This window comes from Egretta garzetta, unplaced genomic scaffold (assembly GCF_000687185.1).
Source record: "Egretta garzetta isolate BGI_Z169 unplaced genomic scaffold, ASM68718v1 scaffold25, whole genome shotgun sequence".
NCBI lineage: Eukaryota > Metazoa > Chordata > Aves > Pelecaniformes > Ardeidae > Egretta > Egretta garzetta.
In genome coordinates this window covers 4121223-4142998 of record NW_009259800.1, presented here as the reverse complement: position 1 = coordinate 4142998, position 21776 = coordinate 4121223, and the positions used below count along the sequence as shown (strand labels likewise).

Genomic DNA, 21776 nt, shown 5'->3' with positions numbered 1-21776 from the left:
TCAGCCTAGTCTCCAGTGTCAACTCTGTGCACCTTCATCCTGGGTGAAGTCAGGAGAAACTGAGTATTAAAGGGCTGTAGGTCAGTACTGAGCATGGCTTTTCCTGTGGTGGGAGGGGAACTGCCATCTTAAGTAACCTTTTGGGAGATTTGCATGTACCACAATGCAGAGATCAGAAAGCAAGAAATGTTGCCTAGTGAGTAGAAACAAAATGTTTGCATTCAGAGGCTAGAATTGAAGGTAGCAGTTTCCATCCGAGAGCTCGAGAGAAGGAGGTACCATCTGCGGCTGGAGTGTGAGGCAACAGTTTGAAAACATGATTCATACGCTTCTTCCTCTTTGCATTCTTGAGAAAGCAGTTGTCTAACTGAAGATCTTACTAAAGATTTGTATGAATAAATATTGAACATATGGTTGCTTCTACTAGTTTACTAATGAAATTGGAATTATTGATTGTGTGTAATGCTTTCTAATTCTGAGGTCACCAGGCATAAACAGTGAGGTTGTAGCTCAGTTTAAACTAACAGTCTATTTTGCTTTCCCTTCCTTTTCTTACCAGCAGAGGTGTTTCACCACTTCTTGCAGCGTCATTGATCCATGCTGCAGTTGATGAAGTCCTCCAAACAGACTTGACTGAATTTAAGCAGCAAAGTGTGGAAACAGAGGGAGAAGGAGATGAGGAAAGGTTCACCTGTAAGTATACGGTTTTTTCTGTGGTTTTCCCAGAGGCTGTCTGTTGGAAGACTTCAGTATTTTGAAATGTTTCCCAGGATATTTGGTTAGGCTGTCTGGCAAGCAGGAGTGAACAATACTTTATTTGCTCCTGCTGAGTATCTGTGGGATGAAAGGTAGCTATGCTGGTTTTGTGGGCAAGATGCAAATGTGGTGTCTGGGCCTCTGGACTGATCGTGTGGGTTGGCTTTCTGGAAAGGGGAGAGAGTTTCTCTTCCCAAAAATAATTAGTGACTGTGTCCACTGTGTTTCCTGAACTGAACTAGTTAAGAATATTTCTTTTCCTCATTAGATAATTTCATGTAAATTGAACTGGTTCAGTTCCTATCTTGAGTTGATAACCTCTTATATTTTTTTTAAGTACCCTTTCCTCTTTGGTAGACTGACCTTAGCTAATTGCTCCTACGTTTTGACATTGGCATCATCACATCACAGCTGCTATTGTGCAGCCACACTGACACCTTAAATTCATCCATGTAATCCATCTTGCTTTTGTCTGTTCTTGGGACCAGATTTTGGGCCCTCTACAACCTGAACATCTCGAAACTCCAGATCTTTCTCTTGGCAGGTTTCTCAATAGTCTCAGTCTTTATCAATTTCTTCTCTCCGCACCCTCCCCTATAAAGACGGGATGCTGAGGGATGAAGAATCTGATGTTTGTCTTCTGCCCGATGCCTGAATTTTCTCCTATTTGAGTGAATCGGAGAGAGAACAGACCTTGGTGACTGAGTACTGGGTTTGTGCCTTGTGTAACAGATGGTCCTATTGCATTTACATGCTGAAGTGTTTAATGTTAGACTTCACCAAACTTCTAACTAACGTTAGACTTCAATCCCAGTGCCAAGAATTTAAATGGAGCAGGATGCAGGCAGAGTTGAAGATAAAAATGGAGGAGTGATGTCTTAGGCTAACTGGCCTATCCTGTAAGGGGAAATACTTGCTCTTCCATTTCCCTGGGATGACTTGAAAGACAGTTCAGTATGCCCCAGAGGATGCGTCTCCAATATGCACCAGGAGACCACACTTTCTAGAAGCCTATTTCAGTATTCACCTACAAGTCTGAAGCAGCAGGAGGGGGAACACATTTAATTAAGTCTTGCTGCACCCCAAATATTTCATCCTTTGCCTTAATGCTTGTAGCCTTCGTATGTCTAGAGGGATTTAGCACGTTTCCAGCATTTTGAATGGGAAGAGTTGGCTTTGTATCAGTTTGGGATGTAAACAACATGCCCTGGCTCTCCTCCTCTGGTGCCGGGAGAAATGATTCAGTGGTTGGTGTTCACAGGCAATGTCAGCAGCAGCATGAGGGACATCAGCAAACCTGCTGCCAGGGCGAGGGTGAGCCCCTGGCAGAGCTGCGGCTGCACAGAGGCTGGGCTCTGCTGGGGCTGGAGCCTCCCAGCACCTCTGTATAGAACCAGCTTTGAGTACATTCCACAAGCCTTCAGAGATTTTTGCGTGTGCCTCTTCCAGTCACTTTGAGTTCAGTCTCTGCACGGTGCCAGATTTCCGCACTCGGTGTTCTGTTGTGTCTCTTGGTCTGTGAGCAGTCACACAGGCTTCACTGCAATTCACCTAACCTGGAGCACGGCACTGCCTGAGATGAGGAGCTGGCAAATAAGAGTTTTGCGTGACTAGATCACTGCAGTGGTAAGAGAAGAAGCACAGGCAGCAGTGCTAGAGCTTGGCTTTGTACAGGGGAAACTGAAGGAGATCAAGGTACTGATCTTCCGTAACTAGAAGCTCTATATTATGTTTGCAGCAGTGACCATAAGGCATGTGGTAAGATACACCGTTGTCAAAAGTGATACAAAAGCATCTTTCTTATTGTCTCCCTTACATCAGAGAGAATTGTATCTTAATGTGTTGTGACTTTGTGCTCCAGCAGTGTATCTTTATTTGCTATAGCTCAACCTTTATAGGAGAATAAGGAACAGCGTATTGTAAGCCATATATGATAATGACTTAGGTTTTCAGCACAAATGTTTCATAAAGCAGCTGGAAACTGGTCATCAGAGCATCTTGCCAGTCACTCTGCTGGGGACTCTTCATTGACTCCCATGGAATTATCTTTGAGGTGACCTGTAGCAGTAATATAAGATGTGAACTGCTGTGTATTTGTTAACCTAGGATTAGAATTTCTAGTTCTGGTCTTGTGAAAATCTTGGGCACGCAGACCTTCAGTTAGTGAACCTCATCTGAACAGCTAAGAAATTATAATGTTTAGAAACAGTGAGTAATGAAAAACTTGATAGGACAAGGACATTTCCTTGGTCGCAGCATCTAATGTCTCTAGAATCCCGTATGGTTACATAATACTGGTGACACTTGTGCAATAATTCATGCTGCTGTTTCACTCTAAAGGCCATAAAGATACAGAATTGGAGTCTACTTTTAAGATAGCACAGGCAAAGTCAGAAAATCCTTGGATCAGTTCCATCTTGAACTAGTTCAGGTTCTATCTCACTACTCCTTGTTAACAAATGTCCAGAACCTTCCCTATTCTGATGGTTGAAGCCTTCTTTAATTAACGCCTTATATATTCCTGTCTACTTTATGTTTGTTCGTTCTTGTGTCGCCATTGTCATTTAGATCAAATCGCTATTAACCATTCCCCTATCAAACATTATGGAAATCTGCTTACTCTTCAGGTACTTGCATTGCCTAATCTCAGCAAGGAATATCTGCTTTAAAAGCATTCATTTCTCTGCACGTTTGGACTGTACTTGTTTTCCCTATCTTGTAATTGCTATTATATCACTTTAACTGTACAACTAGGAAGAAAGATGTTCCTTGTGCTCAGCACAGTATGGACTCTCTCTTCCTGCACTGCAATAATAACTCTGACAAAAAAGCGTTCTTGGAACGAAAGAGAAGTGATTATATAAAAGCAAGGTATGTATGTGTGACTGTATGAGAACCGCTGTTGGATGTGCTATGCTGCAGAAGAATTTCTGGTGTTAAGGGTACTCAGTTCTATGTCAGATTTCATGAGCTTAATATTTAAACAGCAATGTGTGTCCAAGTCTTCTGGTCAGTATTAGTCAAGACATTTACAAATATGTAAACTAATAGCTGTAGACAAGGCTGTCTAAGATGCTGTCTTATTTAATTATATTTGTATATGGGATGACTTAATATTTAAAGGTTTTAATATCTTGCCTGTTCGCACCTGCATATTAAGCAAACTAAAAGTAGTTTTGGTTAATAGGTAGTGACTGCTAATCAGTGTTTAAGCTTTCAATTCTCCAGGCCCAGAGGTGCATCTGAAGCTGACCATCCAGTGTGGCTGAGAAAAAGAAATGCTTGAGAAGTAGGAGTTATAAAAAGGAATTCTGAGGAAGCTTTAATGCTAGTCAGGATAAAATAGAAATAGGGACGATAGTTCATGTGCTGCCGTTCTTTAGGAGACACATTAGTGACCAGCAAATCATTTTTGCTCTATAGATGATCTTTCCAATGCTTTTCGAAGTTAATTGATTTAGCATGGAGGCAGGGTTCTTACTCAAATGAATAAAACTTTATATTACCTACTCTGAGAGAGACTGCATTGCAAAGCTAGACACAATGCCAAACACCAAACCATTCAGTCTGATGAACAATAAGTTTGGATTAATTGATCTTTGGGACCTATCCAGAAAAGGATTTGAGTGTCTGGCCAGAGCTTTTCACACTATGCTCAATGGGTGTTTACAGTTCTGCTCTGTAATGACAAAGCAGGAGAGTGGCGGAAGTGTTCTTCTGCCCCTCTAGCTCCTACAACCACGTGTATTTAAAAAGATAAAGACAACAGCTTAAAATTCTAATCTGTTCAGCTCAACTATGAGTTGAGCTATTGACCTCAACAAAACATTCTCAGACTTCCTTGTTGTTTCAGTGGAAGTGGTTCAGTAGGACATAACCTGACCCAAACCCAGGCTAATGCTTTTTCAACCCTTGTGTCCAAGATAACAACAATCTCTTATCTTGAAGGCTTTTCTGCCTGCTTGTTTGGTTTTTTGTTTTTTTTCTTTTGGTAGGGATGCACGCCTACCACTCTATCTTATGCATTTTACTTACATAAAAATAACATTTATGTCTAATATGCCAGACTGATTTTTGGGTCTTTGTTATGATTTTTGTAAGGTAAGCCTCTGTTTTGAAAGAGAACTAGTAACTGAAGAAGCTGCTCTTATCCTTAATGTTATACTGTTTTCCATTGCAACTTTCTCTCCACATTATTCTCAGGAGCCTATTTTAATTCTGCGGAGCCTGCAAAGGCAGAGTGCTGAGTGTGTTTATGTAGCTCTAAGGAAAGAAATTTCAAGGAAAGACAGGCCAAAAGATGGGGTAATGTAGGAAAACAGGGCACACAATTTACTGTTTTGTCTTTGTGCTGTCAGTGCTGGATGGAGAGTCATTACAGCGATGCTTCTTTAACAAGCTTCGGGACGTTTGCTCTGAGTGGCAGAAGCAGTTGCCACCACTGAGACCACTGAAGCGGTTCCTGCTTGTTTCCATCCACGCCATCCGTAACACTCGACGGAAAATGGAGGACCGCCACGTTCTGCTCCCAGAGTTCAATCAGCTGTTTGGTTTATCAGTAAGTCTGGGCAAAATTGGGGAGGCCTGTTTGTTAGCATTTCAACGGTCCTGTAAACAAAATGACCTAGTGATGGATGATCTGTGAAATCATAAGAATTTATTGCCACAAGTTAATCATGTCTGTGCTGGAGCAAGGACTTATTGACTCAGATTGCTAGGGACTAGCTACTGCCCTGATAAAGAAGGATCTTGTGACATTACGTTTCATGTCATAAGTGATATAGGGAGATGGGAAGTTCACCTAGTGTTATGTTGCTGGAGTTATAATGTTCTTGTGACAGAGGAAACTGATATATTAAGAACAGAAGTGGGGAGAACAGTAGTTGTCCAAGTGCCAATTAACGAAGCTGCAGTGGGGCTACGTAACCAGCTGTCTGCTGTTTGAATTCCATATTATTTTCAAGGATATTAAATGACTAACAGCAAACAAAGAAAAGTAATTACCCTGCAAAGTACCCATTTTACCCATTTGTACATGGGTAAACTGACTTAAATTGCCCTTACCTACGCAACGTTTTATGGAAGAAAGCCCAGAATAAAGAATCTTTGCCTGCTGGTACCAGTCTGTGAGCTGTTTTGGTTTTGAACATGAATGTGTCTTCCTCTCTCTCCCTCCATGCAAAAGGATGACATTGATCGTGCTTATTTTGCGGTATTTGACGGCCATGGTGGAGTGGATGCTGCCAATTATTCAGCAACCCATTTACATGTAAATGTTGGGCTACACGAAGAGATTGTTAAGAATCCAGCTGAGGCCTTGAAATGCTCTTTCCAGAAGACAGATGAAATGTTTCTTTTCAAAGCCAAAAGAGAGGTGAGTGGGCAGAGATTAATTCTATTGTATTTAAATAACACTGAGAACTGTTGGACAACATGGTGTTATCCAGAAAATTCTGGCAGTACAGTTTCTTTGAATCACTGGCTTCTCTATGAAATTATGCTACATGTAAAGGTTTTCTTTGATCAAATTATTTCTTTTTTGAGGAAAAACAAAACTACAGTGCTTGCAAATTCAAGATGAGTGATTGAAAAGGAGTGTTAAGTGGTTTAAATGATCCTGACATACCAATTATTTGAGAGAACACTCTGCTGCTCCTTTGCCTAAATTAGGCAGCCTCTGGATGTTCTGTTGTCCCACCTCTTACCTGGAAAAGAGGTTTCTTTCTTCCTAATAATATGGTCACTATCTTCTTTTCTTGTCCCACCATTAATGTCACAGGAGGTTGTAAGATGAAAAATGTATTCCGTGATTTAAATCAGACTCTTCAGTTCATTAAGTTTGTAGATCAGTTTGAATCAAGTTGGTATGATGAACGTTCTTTCTTCAAATCTTCATAATGGGAGCGTGGTTTATTATACAGTTTAACAAGAACTCTTTTATTATAGCAATAACTGAGTATGGAAGTATTCATTGTTAATATCTTCATTTCTGTCAGTGAGGTACAAAAGAGGGACCAGCATCTTCATGACGTCTGACTCTCACTGATCTTTATAGGGAATCTGGGACAGTTAGGTTCCTTCCATTGTTTACATCCTCATAAGGATAAGGGCATGTATGCAGAGCAAGGTGTCTGTAGTTGCTAGTGAAGATTGTAAAAGGGATTGGGGAGACCTGTGTTTGTTTTTGAAATGTTCATACTACTGAAATTCAGATTCTCTTTCTTTTCTGCATGCCTCTGTGCTTTGAACAATAGAGGTCTTAGTCTTCTAGATCAGTTTTGGAATTAATAGCAGAGAAGGAAGAATATAACAGAGGCAATATTAGCCATCTGCTTGTTAGAATATGTAAACAGTTGTATTTCAAGTCTGTCTAATATTTTGTAGCTTTCTTTCAGGTGCCTGCATTGTGATTGGCAGGTCTACTCTGCCGCATTTAAGCGTGCTTAAGCCTAGGTTTACAATATTGCCATGTAACCTAGCAGGGCTTGTTGAATATTCACCTAACATACCTGTTTTCTTCTGCAGAAGCTGCGGAGTGGTACAACAGGTGTATCTGCATTGATTGTAGGGAACAAGCTACACATAGCCTGGCTAGGGGACTCGCAGGTAATGCTTGTGCAGCAAGGAAGAGCTGTGACACTAATGGAACCTCACAAACCAGAAAGAGAAGTAAGTCTGACTTGGTTTTTTTCTCTTTGGAGTCAAGCCTTCTTAAGTGTTGGGTGCTTTACATAATTACATTTATTTTATGGTAGGATTCAGAGAATTGACAATTTTTTTTCCATCCGCTCCTGTGTCTTGAAAAGGTGATCCCTACAACTATGCCTCCTTGAAAGTACTGATGGTACTGCTAGTCCTGACTCCAGTTCCTGTTCGGGCTGTCTTTTCAAAATTTGTATCAATTAAAGACTTTCACAGGATTTTTTGTGCGTGTGAATTTAAAACTGCCTGTTAAAAATTAACTTATTAATTTGAGATTAATAGCTACTTAAAATGTTAGCATAATGCAAGTCTTCCATAATGTGCTATACGGTCATTCAAAAGCGAATGATAATCTACTAGCCTAACTGGCTTAAAGAGTATTGCATTTTCTGTATCTTTTAAATGAGGATGGGGATCTTGTGAGTTTAGATATAGTGTAGCATGACCCTTTGCCTTCATAGCATGAATATTTGTAATAACTGAGTGGTTAAAGGAGTATCAATGCAAGTGCTATTGTTACATAGTCTAGTTATTGTGTATTCTATTCCAAATATATAAATATTCACCCAAATGCTGTATGGGATGGGAAGTGTCAGGAAAGGGTACTCATCCATATGGGAAAGAATATGATGATACAAAAACTTAAGAATTCTGCTTTTTTGTGGACAAGCCATGGTATGGTCAGGAAGTAGGTGGGTTGTTTCCAGTAATCTTAAGTGTGTGTTTCTGAGCTAGATTCTAATATGTGTATAAATACAGAAGCTGAAGCAGCTCTTGGGTTTGGGTTTTGTCTTTTTTTCCTCTTCAATTGGATAGCAACAAGGTCAGTAAGCCATGGGTAGGCTTTCAGTATAAAAATTGTATTCTACTGTTTTTCAGGATGAGAGGGCACGTATTGAGACTCTGGGTGGTTGTGTAACCTATATGGACTGCTGGCGGGTTAATGGTACCTTGGCTGTTTCCAGAGCAATTGGTAAGATAAACCATCAGAATTAGTATAGTTCAGATTAAATTTAATTAAAACAGGCCACCTGAGACTGTACGTTTACTGCAAATGGCATTTTGCTCAGCATCAACCAAACAGTAAACCACTCTTCCTGTCTTTGCCGTAAGGCTAGCTCACAGCTATATAGTCTTACTGGTTTTACTGTAAGCGTAGAATATTGTTTCATTTTACATACTAGCCATGACAGTCCTAATTCTTTTGTACTTCTGAGTCTTTTGCTTCTTGTAGATGTCTTTTGATACTGTGGTGTTCTACAGTAGCTTAACAAACCTAGAGTATTTAATTTGTAAAAGTGAAGGAAGTAATAAATGTTCATCTAGCCTTCTTTATGTGTCTAAATGTCTGTTTTGTGGGGGTTTTTGACCACTTTATTATTAATATATCTTTCTCCCTACTGCAGTTCTTAAGTCAGATTCCTTCAAATTACACATACCCAGCAATTTAGGGCATTTTAATTGTAGTATTCCAGAATCTTATTAAACGAGCTTACTTTGCTACTCACCAATTAGGGCGAGAGAGAAAAAGCCCTGGGCAAGTACAGTAGACAACTCTAATGTAGGAGTGGAAGAAAATAAGTATAAGTTTGTATAATATTATTTGGATCAATAGCAACCCATGTTTAATAAGTATGTCTGTATGAAACTGATGAACTAAACACAATGAGCACATTCTTACAGCATTGTGCTGTGCATCTGGATAGCTAAGAAAAATCTTATTTTCATAGCATTCTGAAGGCTGTACAAGAGGCACACCTACAAAATGAAGGCCTGACTATCTCTTTGCACAAATATATTTCAGAGAGAAAAAACTTCGAAAGAATATCCTTAGTTTGCCTGCAAAATTAGGAAAGCAGGAATTAAGAGTAACTCCTTAGAAACCCACTAGATTTAGGTAGGTTCCAAGCATTCTTAAAGAAACAAAGGCCTTCCATGCTTATTCCATAGCTTTTCACTACTCTTGTCCTGCATCAGGTACCTCTGGAATATGATCTGGCTGCCCTTGAGGACAGTAAATGCAGTTGGTGGGTGAAGAAGTTACTGTTTACATTTGAAGTAATAAAGCCTTTGTTTTGATTGTCTGTCTTAGGTGACATCTGTCAGAAACCTTACATCTCTGGTGATGCAGATGGAGATTCATTTGAGCTGACAGGCTCTGAAGATTACTTGCTCCTAGCCTGCGATGGGTTCTTTGATGCTATCAAGCCATATGAGGTTGTAGACCTGGTCCTAGATCATTTAATGCAGACCAAAGGAGTGGGTCTCAAAGCAGCAGAAAGACTGGTGGCTGCTGCAAAGGAAAATGGATCCAGTGATAACATCACTGTCCTAGTGGTGTTCTTGAGGGATCCTCAGGACATCTTGGCAGACTGTCTCAGAGACCCTAAGAGCCTTGGGGCTGGTGAAGATGCTCGGAGCTCACCCTTTAATTTCCTCAGCTGTGAGGCAGCAGCCACACAGTGACAAAATCAGCTTAATCCAGAACATTCAACTAAGTTCACGTACGGATCTGCTTTCCACTGAAGAAGCCTCTAATACAATAGGCAGAACGTATCAGGAGAAAAATGACAAATGGACAGACATTTAACAGAAAGGCAAGACTCCTTTTACTGAATTCTCATTTGTCTTTTCCTTCCTTCCCCCTCCCTTCAAAAAACACTGAGCAGACGTGGAGATTTGTACAGCTATTTCATCTCTGGGAGCAGACTTCTAAAGTGTGTGTCCCAGGGATGCTGGTCATATCCCTCTGCCCTGGAAGTGGTAAGAAACAATAGTATGTATAAGCTAATGGGTAAGAATACCCATTTGTGAATTCTGACTGAAAATTTAATTTAGTGCTTAAAAAGAATACTGTATGTTGTATTTAATTGTGAAGTTACTTTGGAGACTGGGAGGAGAGAAGCTGTCACCATCACAGAAAAAGATTGTTACTGGCTTGGTGTGTGAGAGACTGGGTGACACCATTATGCTGTGCAAGATGCTTTTGTTTTGTACCAAAGATGATATTCCAAGAATGATGTGGCCTGTTTATTCAAACAGAGACATTTAATTTTGTGCGTATGGAGAGGAGAAAATGAAACTCCAGAAAAAAAAGTAAGAAAGCTGACTAGAAATGTCCCAGGTGACATGATACAAAATCAGCTGATTTTTGGGATGCTCTGGTTTATAAACTGGAATCCAATATTTAACTGCACTGGATTATTTTTCCTGAACAAACACGCTTTGTTGGCTATTTGTCAACCTGAAAAGAAAGGCCCCTTATTGTTGTACATGAGAGAGATCTTTACAGTATGTATGCTCTAGCAGTTAAATATGCTGTTTCTGCCACTTTTTGTGTACTATAACAAATGGAGAATTTTATTTTTATTCTAAGTGTTCACTTACTGAACCTTACAGTTGGAGGATTTTTTTGCAGTGTTACTTTATTTTGTTGTGTTTTTTATTTAAATTAGAATTTTAAAGTGGCTGTGTCTTTATTACCTGGTTTTAAAAACTGACTATCCTCAAGTGCCTTAAATATTTCACCCAAGGATTGCTGGCTTCCTATCATATTCTGGTGAGCCAGTTTATAGTGTTTTTAAAATGTGACTTTTTAATTTCATTACTACTAATGTTTAATGCACTTAAATGTTTCATTTTTGTGAATGATTTTAGTGGGAACTAGGTTTCAAGAAAACATCTCTTTCATTGTTGCCAAATCTTGTGGCTTGTAGTAAAAGCTTCACAATACTTACTGTGACTTACCCCCCCGCCCCATGCAAAAAGCTCTAGTTAGTTAATCATAAAGTAACAGTCTGAGTCATCATGACTTTCATTTAAGAACAAATAGACTTCTGACCTTCTCAAGAAAATTAAATAACACAAACTAGAAACAGTTTAGTAACAGTTTTTGATTAATAAATGGTGAATTTGGCCATACTTCATGAACTTTTTGTATCTAAATAACTTTCTAAGGAGATGTGAAGCTAAGGTGAGGATGAAAGAATCTTAATGAATGTGTATGTTGTGCAACTGTTATATCCATTACACACTAGAGCCTCTGGTTGTGTTTGTCTTGCCTTGCTAGCCTGGCTAGCAGGACTCAACAAGATCTGAAGGCTCAATGGTAAATGTGTTAGTAATTTCTGTATCTAAATAAGAAGAGCTTTACATCTGGCAGCAAGATTGTATGCCTAATTTAGAAGCACATGGCATTGCAATATGTCAGTCCTGTTGATTAAAATGTGTTGAACATTACTGTTGCTTAGGGGAGGAAATTTAGGTAGAAGAGTTGAGATGGCTAAAAGGAAGAACAAAGCAGCACTGTTTATGCCCATCGTAATTCTGAATTGTTAGCTAGTGTGGGGCAATGCAGTTGCTTGAGGTTTTTTGCTGGATTACTATGGATGATTGTACAGTTTAACACAAACTCCTTGGTGAGCTGCCGTCTCATTACATAGCAACTCGGACCATGACTTCCTTGGTTTGCTATGCAAGAGGAGCTTTTGCTCTGAGAAGGTTGCAAGCACTTTTCCATCCTACATTTTGCTGTCTTAAAATATGTGAAGGCTTTCTGTGATGGCAGCCTGATAGGGTAGGTGTTTATTTTTGTAGTGAACCTAGTTCAGTTGAGGAAGCCTTTAGACTTGCGTAGTAGTCCCTTTGGATTTACCATCTCCTATCTCTTTGATTTCTAACCCAGATATTCAGTGTCATGCTAAATTCTCATGACCACTAGTGCCTCTTGGTGTCTTGGAAATAGTTCTCATTATTAATAAGTAAGAGTTGTACAGAATTGTTTGATTTCACTGCTACCTGAGGTTTATCAGAACGAGGGAAGCTTTTGTACTCGTGAAGGGAGGTGTGGAATGTTGGTAAGTTCCTAGCATGATTTAGTTTCTGAAATTTGCCAAATTCCAGACATGTGGAGGGAACTGAATGAGCCAAATTCTTTGTAACGATCCTTTTATTTCAACCTTTTTGGGGCAGATTTGCATTACAAAGGAAAGAAAGTCTTTAAGTCTTTCAATGGATACTTATAGCTATGTGAGAATATCCCTTTTTGTTTCAAATTTGATAGATTTCTTCTTTTTTATGGGAGCTAATTGAAATGGGCCTTTAGAAAGCTGTCTGTGGTAATCAAAAAATGTAATTGTCAAGCTGTGCTCTACAGAAGAAATTCTACATTCTGAAAAGCTGTTCCCTTATATAGATATTTCCATTCTGAATGACCTAGTGCCTCATTTCTTTGAGATGTAAGTGGATAGGAATAGTCTTTGGGAACTCATACAGATTTCAGCAGGGATAAAAAATACTTCTCTAATTCTCAGATACTTCTTACTAGCTTTAAAAAGTCCAGTCAGGTCTATAGGAGTTGTAGCTGGGTCAAAAAAATGGCAGTTTTTGTCCTATCAGAAGAATAAATAAAGTAAATACAGTAAAATTCCAAATACTATTTGGAGGGAAAATTGGTTTTGGAGATGTCTTATCAATTCTTGACAGCCTATTCAAAACCTATGGAAACTTCTTTTTTTTTTTTTTTTTTTTTTAAAAAGTGAAAACCCAACATTTTGATTTGATGTTAAATCAGGAATGAAAGTATGACACAGGATGCAAGTATGGATTTTGGAAGTGCACTTTTAAAATTTTATTGAAAATGGTCATCAGGATGGTCTTATCCTTGGGATGGCAAGGCACCTCTAATTTGTGCTTCACTTGAGACTCGGTATCACTTGTAGAAGTTACCAGCTGTAATGTATAACACTGTTACAAGAAGTGTCACCAGTATGGGTGGTGAGGAGAGAGGGGAAGGAGCTCTAGCAGAAGGTATGAAGTTGAACTACATAGTTCAAAATATGGAATGGTGCTATGTTTTGAATTTACAGCACTGATCTGCTTTTCTTATATTTCCTCTTAAAACTTCTTGGATTTCTGGTGTTGGCTGTTCTGTTTTCCTTCCCTCCTTTGGTTAAAAAGAGTATGTAATTTTGGTGAGAGAATGCTCTCGCTCTCTGGGCCTTCCCAGTGTCATCTACAATATACTAACCCTTGTCCACCAGTGTCAAATTGACTAATGACAAATAGACTAATTTGCTTGTTTCCCTGTCGTCTTTCTGATGGGCCTGCAGCAAAAACAATTCTTGAGTCTAGCCAAAATCGTTGAAGCTGTAGAAGTTAGCTGAAGGATTCAAGACAAATACTCAATCAAAAATGAAAGCATTTTCATATTTTACTAGACTCCAAATGAATGTCTGTTGCTGCAGAATCAGAAAAATTGCTCCTTAAAGGAGCCTGCATTTTTAAAACAGAGCATGCTTAAATCCTTGTGTTGCGCTTGATTGAAAACTAGCTTTAGTCATTCTGCTTAGTGGGTATCCAACATCCCTTTTGCTTATGGGTAATTCATACTTTTACCTTTCTTTCCCTCCTCCGCCGTCTCCTACAAAGAAACATACCTAAGACTGTGAAGTCTTCTGGGTCTGACATAGACAAGATTACTATTTTACAAATTACATTTGTTGGGGAGTTGGTTTGGGGTTTGGTTTTTTTTTTTTTTGAGAATACAGAGGATACTAATGCAGGAGAATTTTTAGAACAGAGGGAAATTAAGTAAAATCCACCCTCTAAGTGACGGAGGAGTGAAAGAGAGACAGGAATGCATTTAAGTATTATTAATGCCTATTTTAAAAAGGAAGTGGGCTGGAAAATAGAGCTACAAATGTCAGTTCTTTAGAGTGAAATACCAGTGCTTGAAAGAATTAGAAACACACCCATTAAAAAGGCAAAACTCAGATGTGGTAACTGTCTTCAAACAGCCAAGGAAGGAATCGCAGTAAAAGCATCCAAGGTGACTTACTGTGACCCCTCAACGCTGTCTTGGAAACTAATGCTACTAAATGGATTTTTCTAAACATCCTTATGTGTAAGGTAGTGCTAAGAGGGAGCATTCAGTACATGCAGTTACTGGTCACTGTGCAACTGCTGCAACGAGTAAATGCCATGAAGCGTGTTAATGAATCGATATGGCTGGTGAGCTCTCGTAAGATGAGTAATTGGGCACGGAGTGGTTACAGCAGAGTTGGCAGTTGAATAGTGTTAATCACAGTGATGACTTTAATAGCATTTAATAGACACTTATCTGAATTCAAAGTCAGATGAGATACTGCTCTTTTTAAAAGCATTTCCAGTGCTATTAGCTTTCTGTCATGAAAAGCCACTAAAATTTCTATTTTTTTGTTGGATGTTGGGAAGAGTGCTTCTCTTGCTTTCTGAATTCTGGAGATAAGTTGGCTGTCTGCACTGGAAAACCCATTTTCACTTAATAGCTTGAAACAGCTGTTTGGGGTTGAAACTTCTCTCCCAGGCGATCGTTTAAAAACTAACAAAAAAGTGCTTCCAAAACAAGTGGCTGAGGAACATAGGTATTTCTAAACAGCGTTGCACAAAGGGTAACCAGCAAATGCCCTTAGTCTGTAAAGGGTATAGACAGTCAGTTGAGCTGCTTAAAGTCTAAATTAAGATTGCAGCTCCACTCTTTGTGTAAGTGAGACTCGGTTAAATTACTTGTACTCTTGTGGATGCAGGTACTTAATGCAAAGCACCAGATATGGTCTATTTCTATTCTTATAGTACTGAAGTATCAAGCAAATGCTTTAAGGAGAAGGTGGGGGGATGTTAGCCACAACAGAGCAGATTGCAGATGATTCATATATAATTTAGCTCTAGTTAAACCTGAATTAAATTTCCCTGCTTAGTTCTGTTGCTGTCCCTTTTACAATTGGGCCTATGCCATCAGACAAAATCCTACTAGGAAGCAGTGGTCCATTCCCCCTTTTTGAGGAGCAAACAATTACTGAGGGTCAAAATGTCGATCAGGAAGGGTTGGAGGGGGAGAGAAATGAGCTTTCAAATGAGTGCAAAACTTCCCAATCTACAGCAAGTTGTGCATTCTCTCTAACACATGTGTATAGCAGGTCTGATTACATCTGAATTGTTGTGCTGGAAAGCAATGGGTTTTCTGCCAAGCTAGTCATAACCTTTAAAACTGACAGCACCAAAACCAAGAGGCTGGTCCTCCCTGCTTTCCTAAATTGAGCCAGCCCTGTTGAGTGTTTTGCAGCTTTGAAAGCTCTAAGAGCTAAGCCAGCCACTTTCTGCATATGTTTTGGTTTGTTTTAATACATTTCTTGGATTTTACTTTAGATAAAGTTATTTCTATTGGTATCATCATGTCAGCTGAAAATGGACACATGAAGGAGTGGCTGGACCTGAACACCTATCTGCCATAGACACTTCTTAAAATACTACCTTAAAATGAACTGGTAAGCACTTGTGATAACCTTATCTCTGAATAGAACAGGAGACAAAAATCTTACAGAAAATCACTTAAATCTTTATTTTGGTGTGACCCATCAGAGCCTGAACACTCGCAAGCCTTCCCCACAAGACGTTCAATGTTGCTAGTTTAATGTGTTTTCCAAGCTGTGCCTGCTGCTGCTGGTGCACACAAAAATAAACAAAAGACAGCTGTGTTGGCAGCATAGAAAATTTAGCAAGATGCAGCTTTTGTCAAACAGAAGAGGACAAAATCAATAGGAAAAGAAATGTTTTCACGCTTCTTGGAATGCAAACAATAGAATAAAAAAAAAGCAACCTAGAAAAGTTGGCAGTGCACTGTCAGCTTAAAACCACTGTTTTAAGCAAATGAATTTGGCTGCTTTGTAATGTCTGCTGTATTTTGTTAACAAACTCCTCTCAGTCGGGGTTTCATGTCTTGTTGTTGATCTGTGCTTTTTAGTCTGAAGAGAGAAGATATATTTAACTTTCTAAGGAGCTGAATGTATCTGGGCTTTGACCAGTTAGATTATGATTATTGAATTTTCTCTCAACGGTTAAGCTTGATTAGTTATTTTCAGGAGATATTAATATAGCAAGTACTGAACTTACTAAAGATTAAATGGTTCTAGATTTCCATGCACAAGAACTTCATCGATCTTTCCTGATCTAGTGGATCACTTCTTGAAGTTTATTATCGTTTGTGTGGCAATACATGTGGAAGGTTTGTCGCTTTGGCAAATGGAGCTGGAAGGTATGACCATCACTCCATGCAGGAAGTGTTCATCCTTTTATCTAAGGAATCATGTTTCCTTTTGGATGTCTAAGGATAAAGAGATAATAGCTAGGAAACTAGAGAGATCCTATGGGGACCTGCTCAGGGCAATTAAATACTATGACTTCCTCTTTTTCATGTTGCCCTTTCTAACTTTGTTAAAAGGCATTCTGCTTAATACTGGATGATTAATGCTGCTTTCTTTTTTTTTTCCTCCTTTTTTTTCCCTTTGTGTATAATAATAGCAAGATGTTTGTTTTATTGAGGGTTAAAACTTTACACTGGCAAAAAAAAGGCCAGTATAAAGTTTTAACTTCAAGTAGTTTTAACTTACTTAAGTACTTTAACTACTGTTAACTTCCTTTTCTGAAAGTCAGCCCTGCTCTGTCTCCTTATTCTCTTACCAATTTTGTTTTTCTTCTATCTTTATGTCCTTTTACACTGCCAGCCACCCTCTCCAAAATGCTGCTGCTTAGACTGTAAACTCCATTGGCTGTTAAGTCAGTTTAGTTGCTACTTTATCACTTTAATTTCAGCTGTGTTCATAGTGAATGTAGTCTGACCTTTGGAGGCCTGCAACACCAAGAGTGTAGGAAGTACCACGTGAGCTAGGAAGATAAGAGACTACAACAACTCTTGTGTCTCTGGCATTGACCAGTACTGGATGCGTAAGAAGAAAATCCTGTTATGTGCATCTTATTCCATAGGAATACTTCAGCTTATTTCAGGTAACAGTAGCTCTTATCCTGAATACAGGACTTCAGAAATATTCTTGTCTCCGTATTTCCTTGTTCCTGCAAATCGTTTGTGTTTTCAAACATTTGCACTGTTTATAGAGTGGGGAAAAAAGCTTTATCACTTTCTTCACCTCTTTGGTTCTCTCTCTTTCTTGCCCTAGTTGACTGAACAGACAGGTTGGTAAAGGCAGCGTACCACGTGGCTAATCAACCTTTCAGTCAGTGTAATTCTTCAGTGTCTGCTCTGTACAATAACTTCAATCCTGTGCTTATTTAGTGGTAAGTTAGACCTGTGTAACTACTCCTGCTGACTTAAAAATACGTGTTCTTATCAGTATTAAAATAGTACAAGAGCAGAACTGTTGCTTTAGGCACATTTCTTGCCACTGTGTTGGCTAATGAACCTTGAATGAAAATAGGAGGGCCAGTGTCTTTGAAATAGGAGCCAAGTGTTGTAGAATTGTAGTCCTTATTTATTTTGTATGCTAATCTGCACTTGTGACCCTGAGCAGAAAAGCTGCAGTACAGCAGGTTTTATAAGCTGTAGTTTAACCAGTTATCTAGTATCTGAAAACTTATTTAAGATGACTGGTTTTGCGTACAGGTCAGAAACCTGTTGTCATTGATCATTAAATGCTATGCATATTGTACATTCATTTACATGGATTGTTCTAATAGTGCTTGTGTGTATTATGCTACATTATCATATTTTTATATATATGTGTATGTATTGCATGAGGTTTAACTGTTGGGGGTTTTTTGTATTGTCACTTTTGTATTCACACAGTGCCTCATGTCTCTATTTGCATATTGCAAGAAGTTGTTTCAAAGCAGTGACTGGAAACAAGTGGGGATAAGAACTCTCCACTGTAGGATCTGATGTTTCTGAAGTATTAATAAAGTATAGTGATTTGAAGCATTGCTTGTTTCTTTTCTTAAATGTATTTTTCATTCTAATACTTCAAGTAGCTGGATCCTCAGCGGTCATATGGCACGTCTTTGAGTGGTTATCCTGTCACCAAATCTTACCTTCTTCCATTGGGTCTTTATGGGAAAAGAGACCAGTGCACTAGAAGGGATGATCCTTGGGATCACAGAGCGTGCTTACATGAAAAGAAGATGTCACTAAAACCATCTTAGAAATGGACCGTGTACCTCTAATTCATTTATTTGATCTAAGTCTTCTTCCGTTCTTTTTATCAGTGAACAACAATAATAATGCAGGTTAAGTTTGGTGTACTGCCTAATGTCCTACAGCAATGGGATAATGATCTGAAAGTCCCTGTTGCAGCGGAGATTGTGACAATTTGTTGTTTACTTGCATAGTTGTTAAAGAAGTGGTCTTTAACTGCTGAAGTGGAAGGATGGACAGTGAATTCTTGGAGTACATTAGGGTTAATTTACTACAGAACATAGGGGAAGTTTTGAGATGGATGGTAACTTTCAAAATAGAAGGATGGCTTGGAAGCTAAGCTAATCTGTGTGATTATTTCTGAAGTGTTGGTGTTCGTATCTGCAAGAAAGGTGTAAGGAGGGCAGGACAGAGATAGCAGACTCGACAAAAAGCAAGCTTTAACAGTCTTGAGGATCTGAGAGATGCAGTAATTTAGGCAGTTTGTCTAAATGCTATTGTATTTATTCTAGTGAAGAAGAAGAATTAAAATCTAGTAAGAGCCCAGGATGCTGCATCAGAGGGACGCATACAAGGTATTTCTTGAAATACAAAAATAAGGATAACCATCATCAATCATCAGGTAGATTCTGCTCAAGATGCTGTGGGCATACTTGAACCTACTTCTGATCAAACGTCAAATCTCTTGAAAATATCTTCCATTTCACGATTCTAAATGTTTTGTTGGTTTTGTTTTGGTTTTTTGTTTGGTTTTTTTTAACAGTAAGAATTCCAGGGGTGAAAATTCACTTGTAACAATCTCTAGAAAAGTAGCAAATTCTTAGAGAAGTTTAGGTTGGGGATTTGATTGACTAGGTTTAGCAGCAGTTTCTTAGACCGTGATTCACTTAGCTCACCAGGGAGCACAACCAACAGCTAACTGCTGCTGTTCTTTCATAATTATGTAAAGCAACTATGGGAATCCATCATCCGGGTAACTCCACCATCCAAAGGCAACTACAGCTACTCTTGGCTGATAACAACACAGAGCTGAACAAAATCACTCCAGTGTCTTGTAGAAATCTTTGGTACTTCCTAACCAAGGCTCCCGTCGTCTTACAGATCTGAGCCCATTCCAGCTGCAGTTGAGAACAGGACTGGACATCACTATTGTTTCTCCTTGCTGGTGCCCAACGTTGGCTTTGCTGTCTCCTTTTGATTAGTAGGAGGGGAGATCCAGACACTGCTGATTCCTGGTGGCTGTGCTATCTTACTCATGAATGTTTTTTTTCATCTAGCAGATCTCCAATAGACCATGTGTTCAGCATGGGGCTCATAGCCAGCCTTCTGCTCTGTGTTATCAGTCATCCACAGTCTGAGTTGCTGGTGGGTTTGAGCAAGAAGCAATCAATAAGCCCATGGAAATGAATGTAAAGCTTTGATTTAAAGCTACATGAAGCTAAAATTAGATGCCATTGATGGGGTTCATGACACAGAAGCATTATCCACCTCAATTGTTTGAGCAAGGAATAACAAATCTTCATGATCCGTTTAACCACCCCCATTTGATGTATGTTTCTTCATGGACAATGTGTTGTAAAATCTGTAGCCACTCATTTCCTAGACTGTAGAAAGTAATGAAATAGCAGTGGTGATGAGGCAGATGTTTCTGTTTCAGCCTGAATTAGTGACTGTTACAACACAGATAAGGGCTATTTAATTATTGTAGAGCTGCTCAGTTTGCCTTGACTAGTATTTGCTGGTTTCATCCAGGTGTTCTAGGAAACTTTATTTGGGCTTGCTATACAGAAATGAATTCTTCAGCTCTACCAGATCAGTCTGGAAATGCCTGTCCTCTACACCTGGGAAATGGAGTGAGCAGAAGTGCCTCTTCAGAGGCTAGGAGAACTTGAACAAATATGGGCTGTTCTCTAGTAATCCAGACTTCACATGTTTCTGCTCTTTGGCGAGAGCCAGACAAAACATTTTCTGCATCTAGATTGAGTTTGCTATTTAAGTAGCACTAACGTAGATGACAGGCTTTCATGTTACTTCTCTTTTTTTTTTTCTTTCTTTTTTTTTTTTTTTTTTAAGAAATCAAGCATAACCTTGACTATGTCATGCAGAAAGTTGCTTGTAAATTATGCATGGAGACTGTAATGGGCATTTACCTGTTTCACCAAACTGATAATGCAGTTTTGCATATGTTACTGTGCAGAAGTCTTACAGTCAACATCCCTTATATTAAAAATACCTTGGTTTTTTTCAAAGCATGAAGCTGTTCTTGAATTTTTCTGGTTTGGATATCTAACAAAATCTGTTACCTGTTGCACTATAACTAGATGCTTTTTGATACTTGTATTTTGGTTTTTTTTACTGGAGTTAAAATATTTTGAAGTTTGGGTTTACCGTGTTCTGGTGTTGTTACACTGAGCTGCTTGGAAAGAAACTTAAGTTCTCATTAGAATGGGACAATATTTAAATGTTTAAATGGTGCAGCTTTTATCTAGCTTTCATATAGAAGCAGCTCTTGGAAAGAAATATTTTGAACGTGCCTTGACAAACGTAAACCTGCTCATTGTATGCTGGAGTTCATCGTATGCTTCAGGCATATAGTAAGGCAAAACCAAGTCTTTTGCATAGCCTAAAAGAAAAATTCTAGCTATGTTAGCTAGCTACAGTAGTTCAGTCTGCAGTTTGGTGATGCTCTGTTTTCCCTGAAAAAGGTTGCACAAATGATAGAAGAGAGACTGACTTCCCCCATTATATTCTAGGCTGTAGAGTAAGCACTTCCAGGAAAGAGCCTGTGACCTCCTTCTACCCAGCCTGATTTTTCTGTGTAGGCCTTCAGCTTCTGAGCCTTTGCACACGACCGGAAATTGCTGCCATCTCAAGGTAAGGCAGGAGGGTCTCGGCGTGGAAAAGGAAAATTGTTCTGCAGGTGCCCGAATACTCCTTCAGGGCTTTCTGTTTCTACCCCTAGAGGGCTCCCTCTTTCCTTTGGCCAAAGCAAACCAAAAGCAGAAAGAAAAGATACATGATGTTGCCCATTGCCACAGATTGTTCAAAAGAGCCCTCTGCATGCTGTTTCATTCCTATAATATTTTCATCTTGCAGGTAGGCACTGGAAGGCTGAGTGGGAAAAGTTTCTTTGCATGATAATACTTTCCTTCCCCGTATCTTTTAAGAAGTTGCAGTGTTTCTGGCACTAAATCTGTGTTTTGCTTTTTACTGGTTAAACTTCAAGTAGCTGGTTCAGGCTGAGGTACAGCTGTCCAATACCAGATCTCCGATAATGGCCAACAGCAGTAACTTGGGGAGAGCGCAAAAAGCCTTTTAAATGGGAGGCAGTAAAGAGGTCGTTCATGTAAGGAATGGG

At 39.1% G+C, this 21776-nt stretch overlaps 1 protein-coding gene across 1 annotated transcript in view; it reads left to right on the top strand.

The window, feature by feature from the left end:
* Positions 1-527: 527 nt before the first annotated feature.
* The window catches only part of PPM1F (protein phosphatase, Mg2+/Mn2+ dependent 1F), a gene marked incomplete at its 5' end in the record, with an annotated part of 34364 nt that continues 13115 nt past the window's right edge, over positions 528-21776 (top strand). The window contains 7 exons of the mRNA XM_009639879.2: positions 528-693; positions 5115-5314; positions 5942-6130; positions 7282-7425; positions 8338-8431; positions 9551-17277; positions 21172-21292. Coding sequence (XP_009638174.1) covers positions 528-693; positions 5115-5314; positions 5942-6130; positions 7282-7425; positions 8338-8431; positions 9551-9924 — 1167 coding nt within the window. The remainder of the gene's footprint in view (positions 694-5114; positions 5315-5941; positions 6131-7281; positions 7426-8337; positions 8432-9550; positions 17278-21171; positions 21293-21776) is intronic.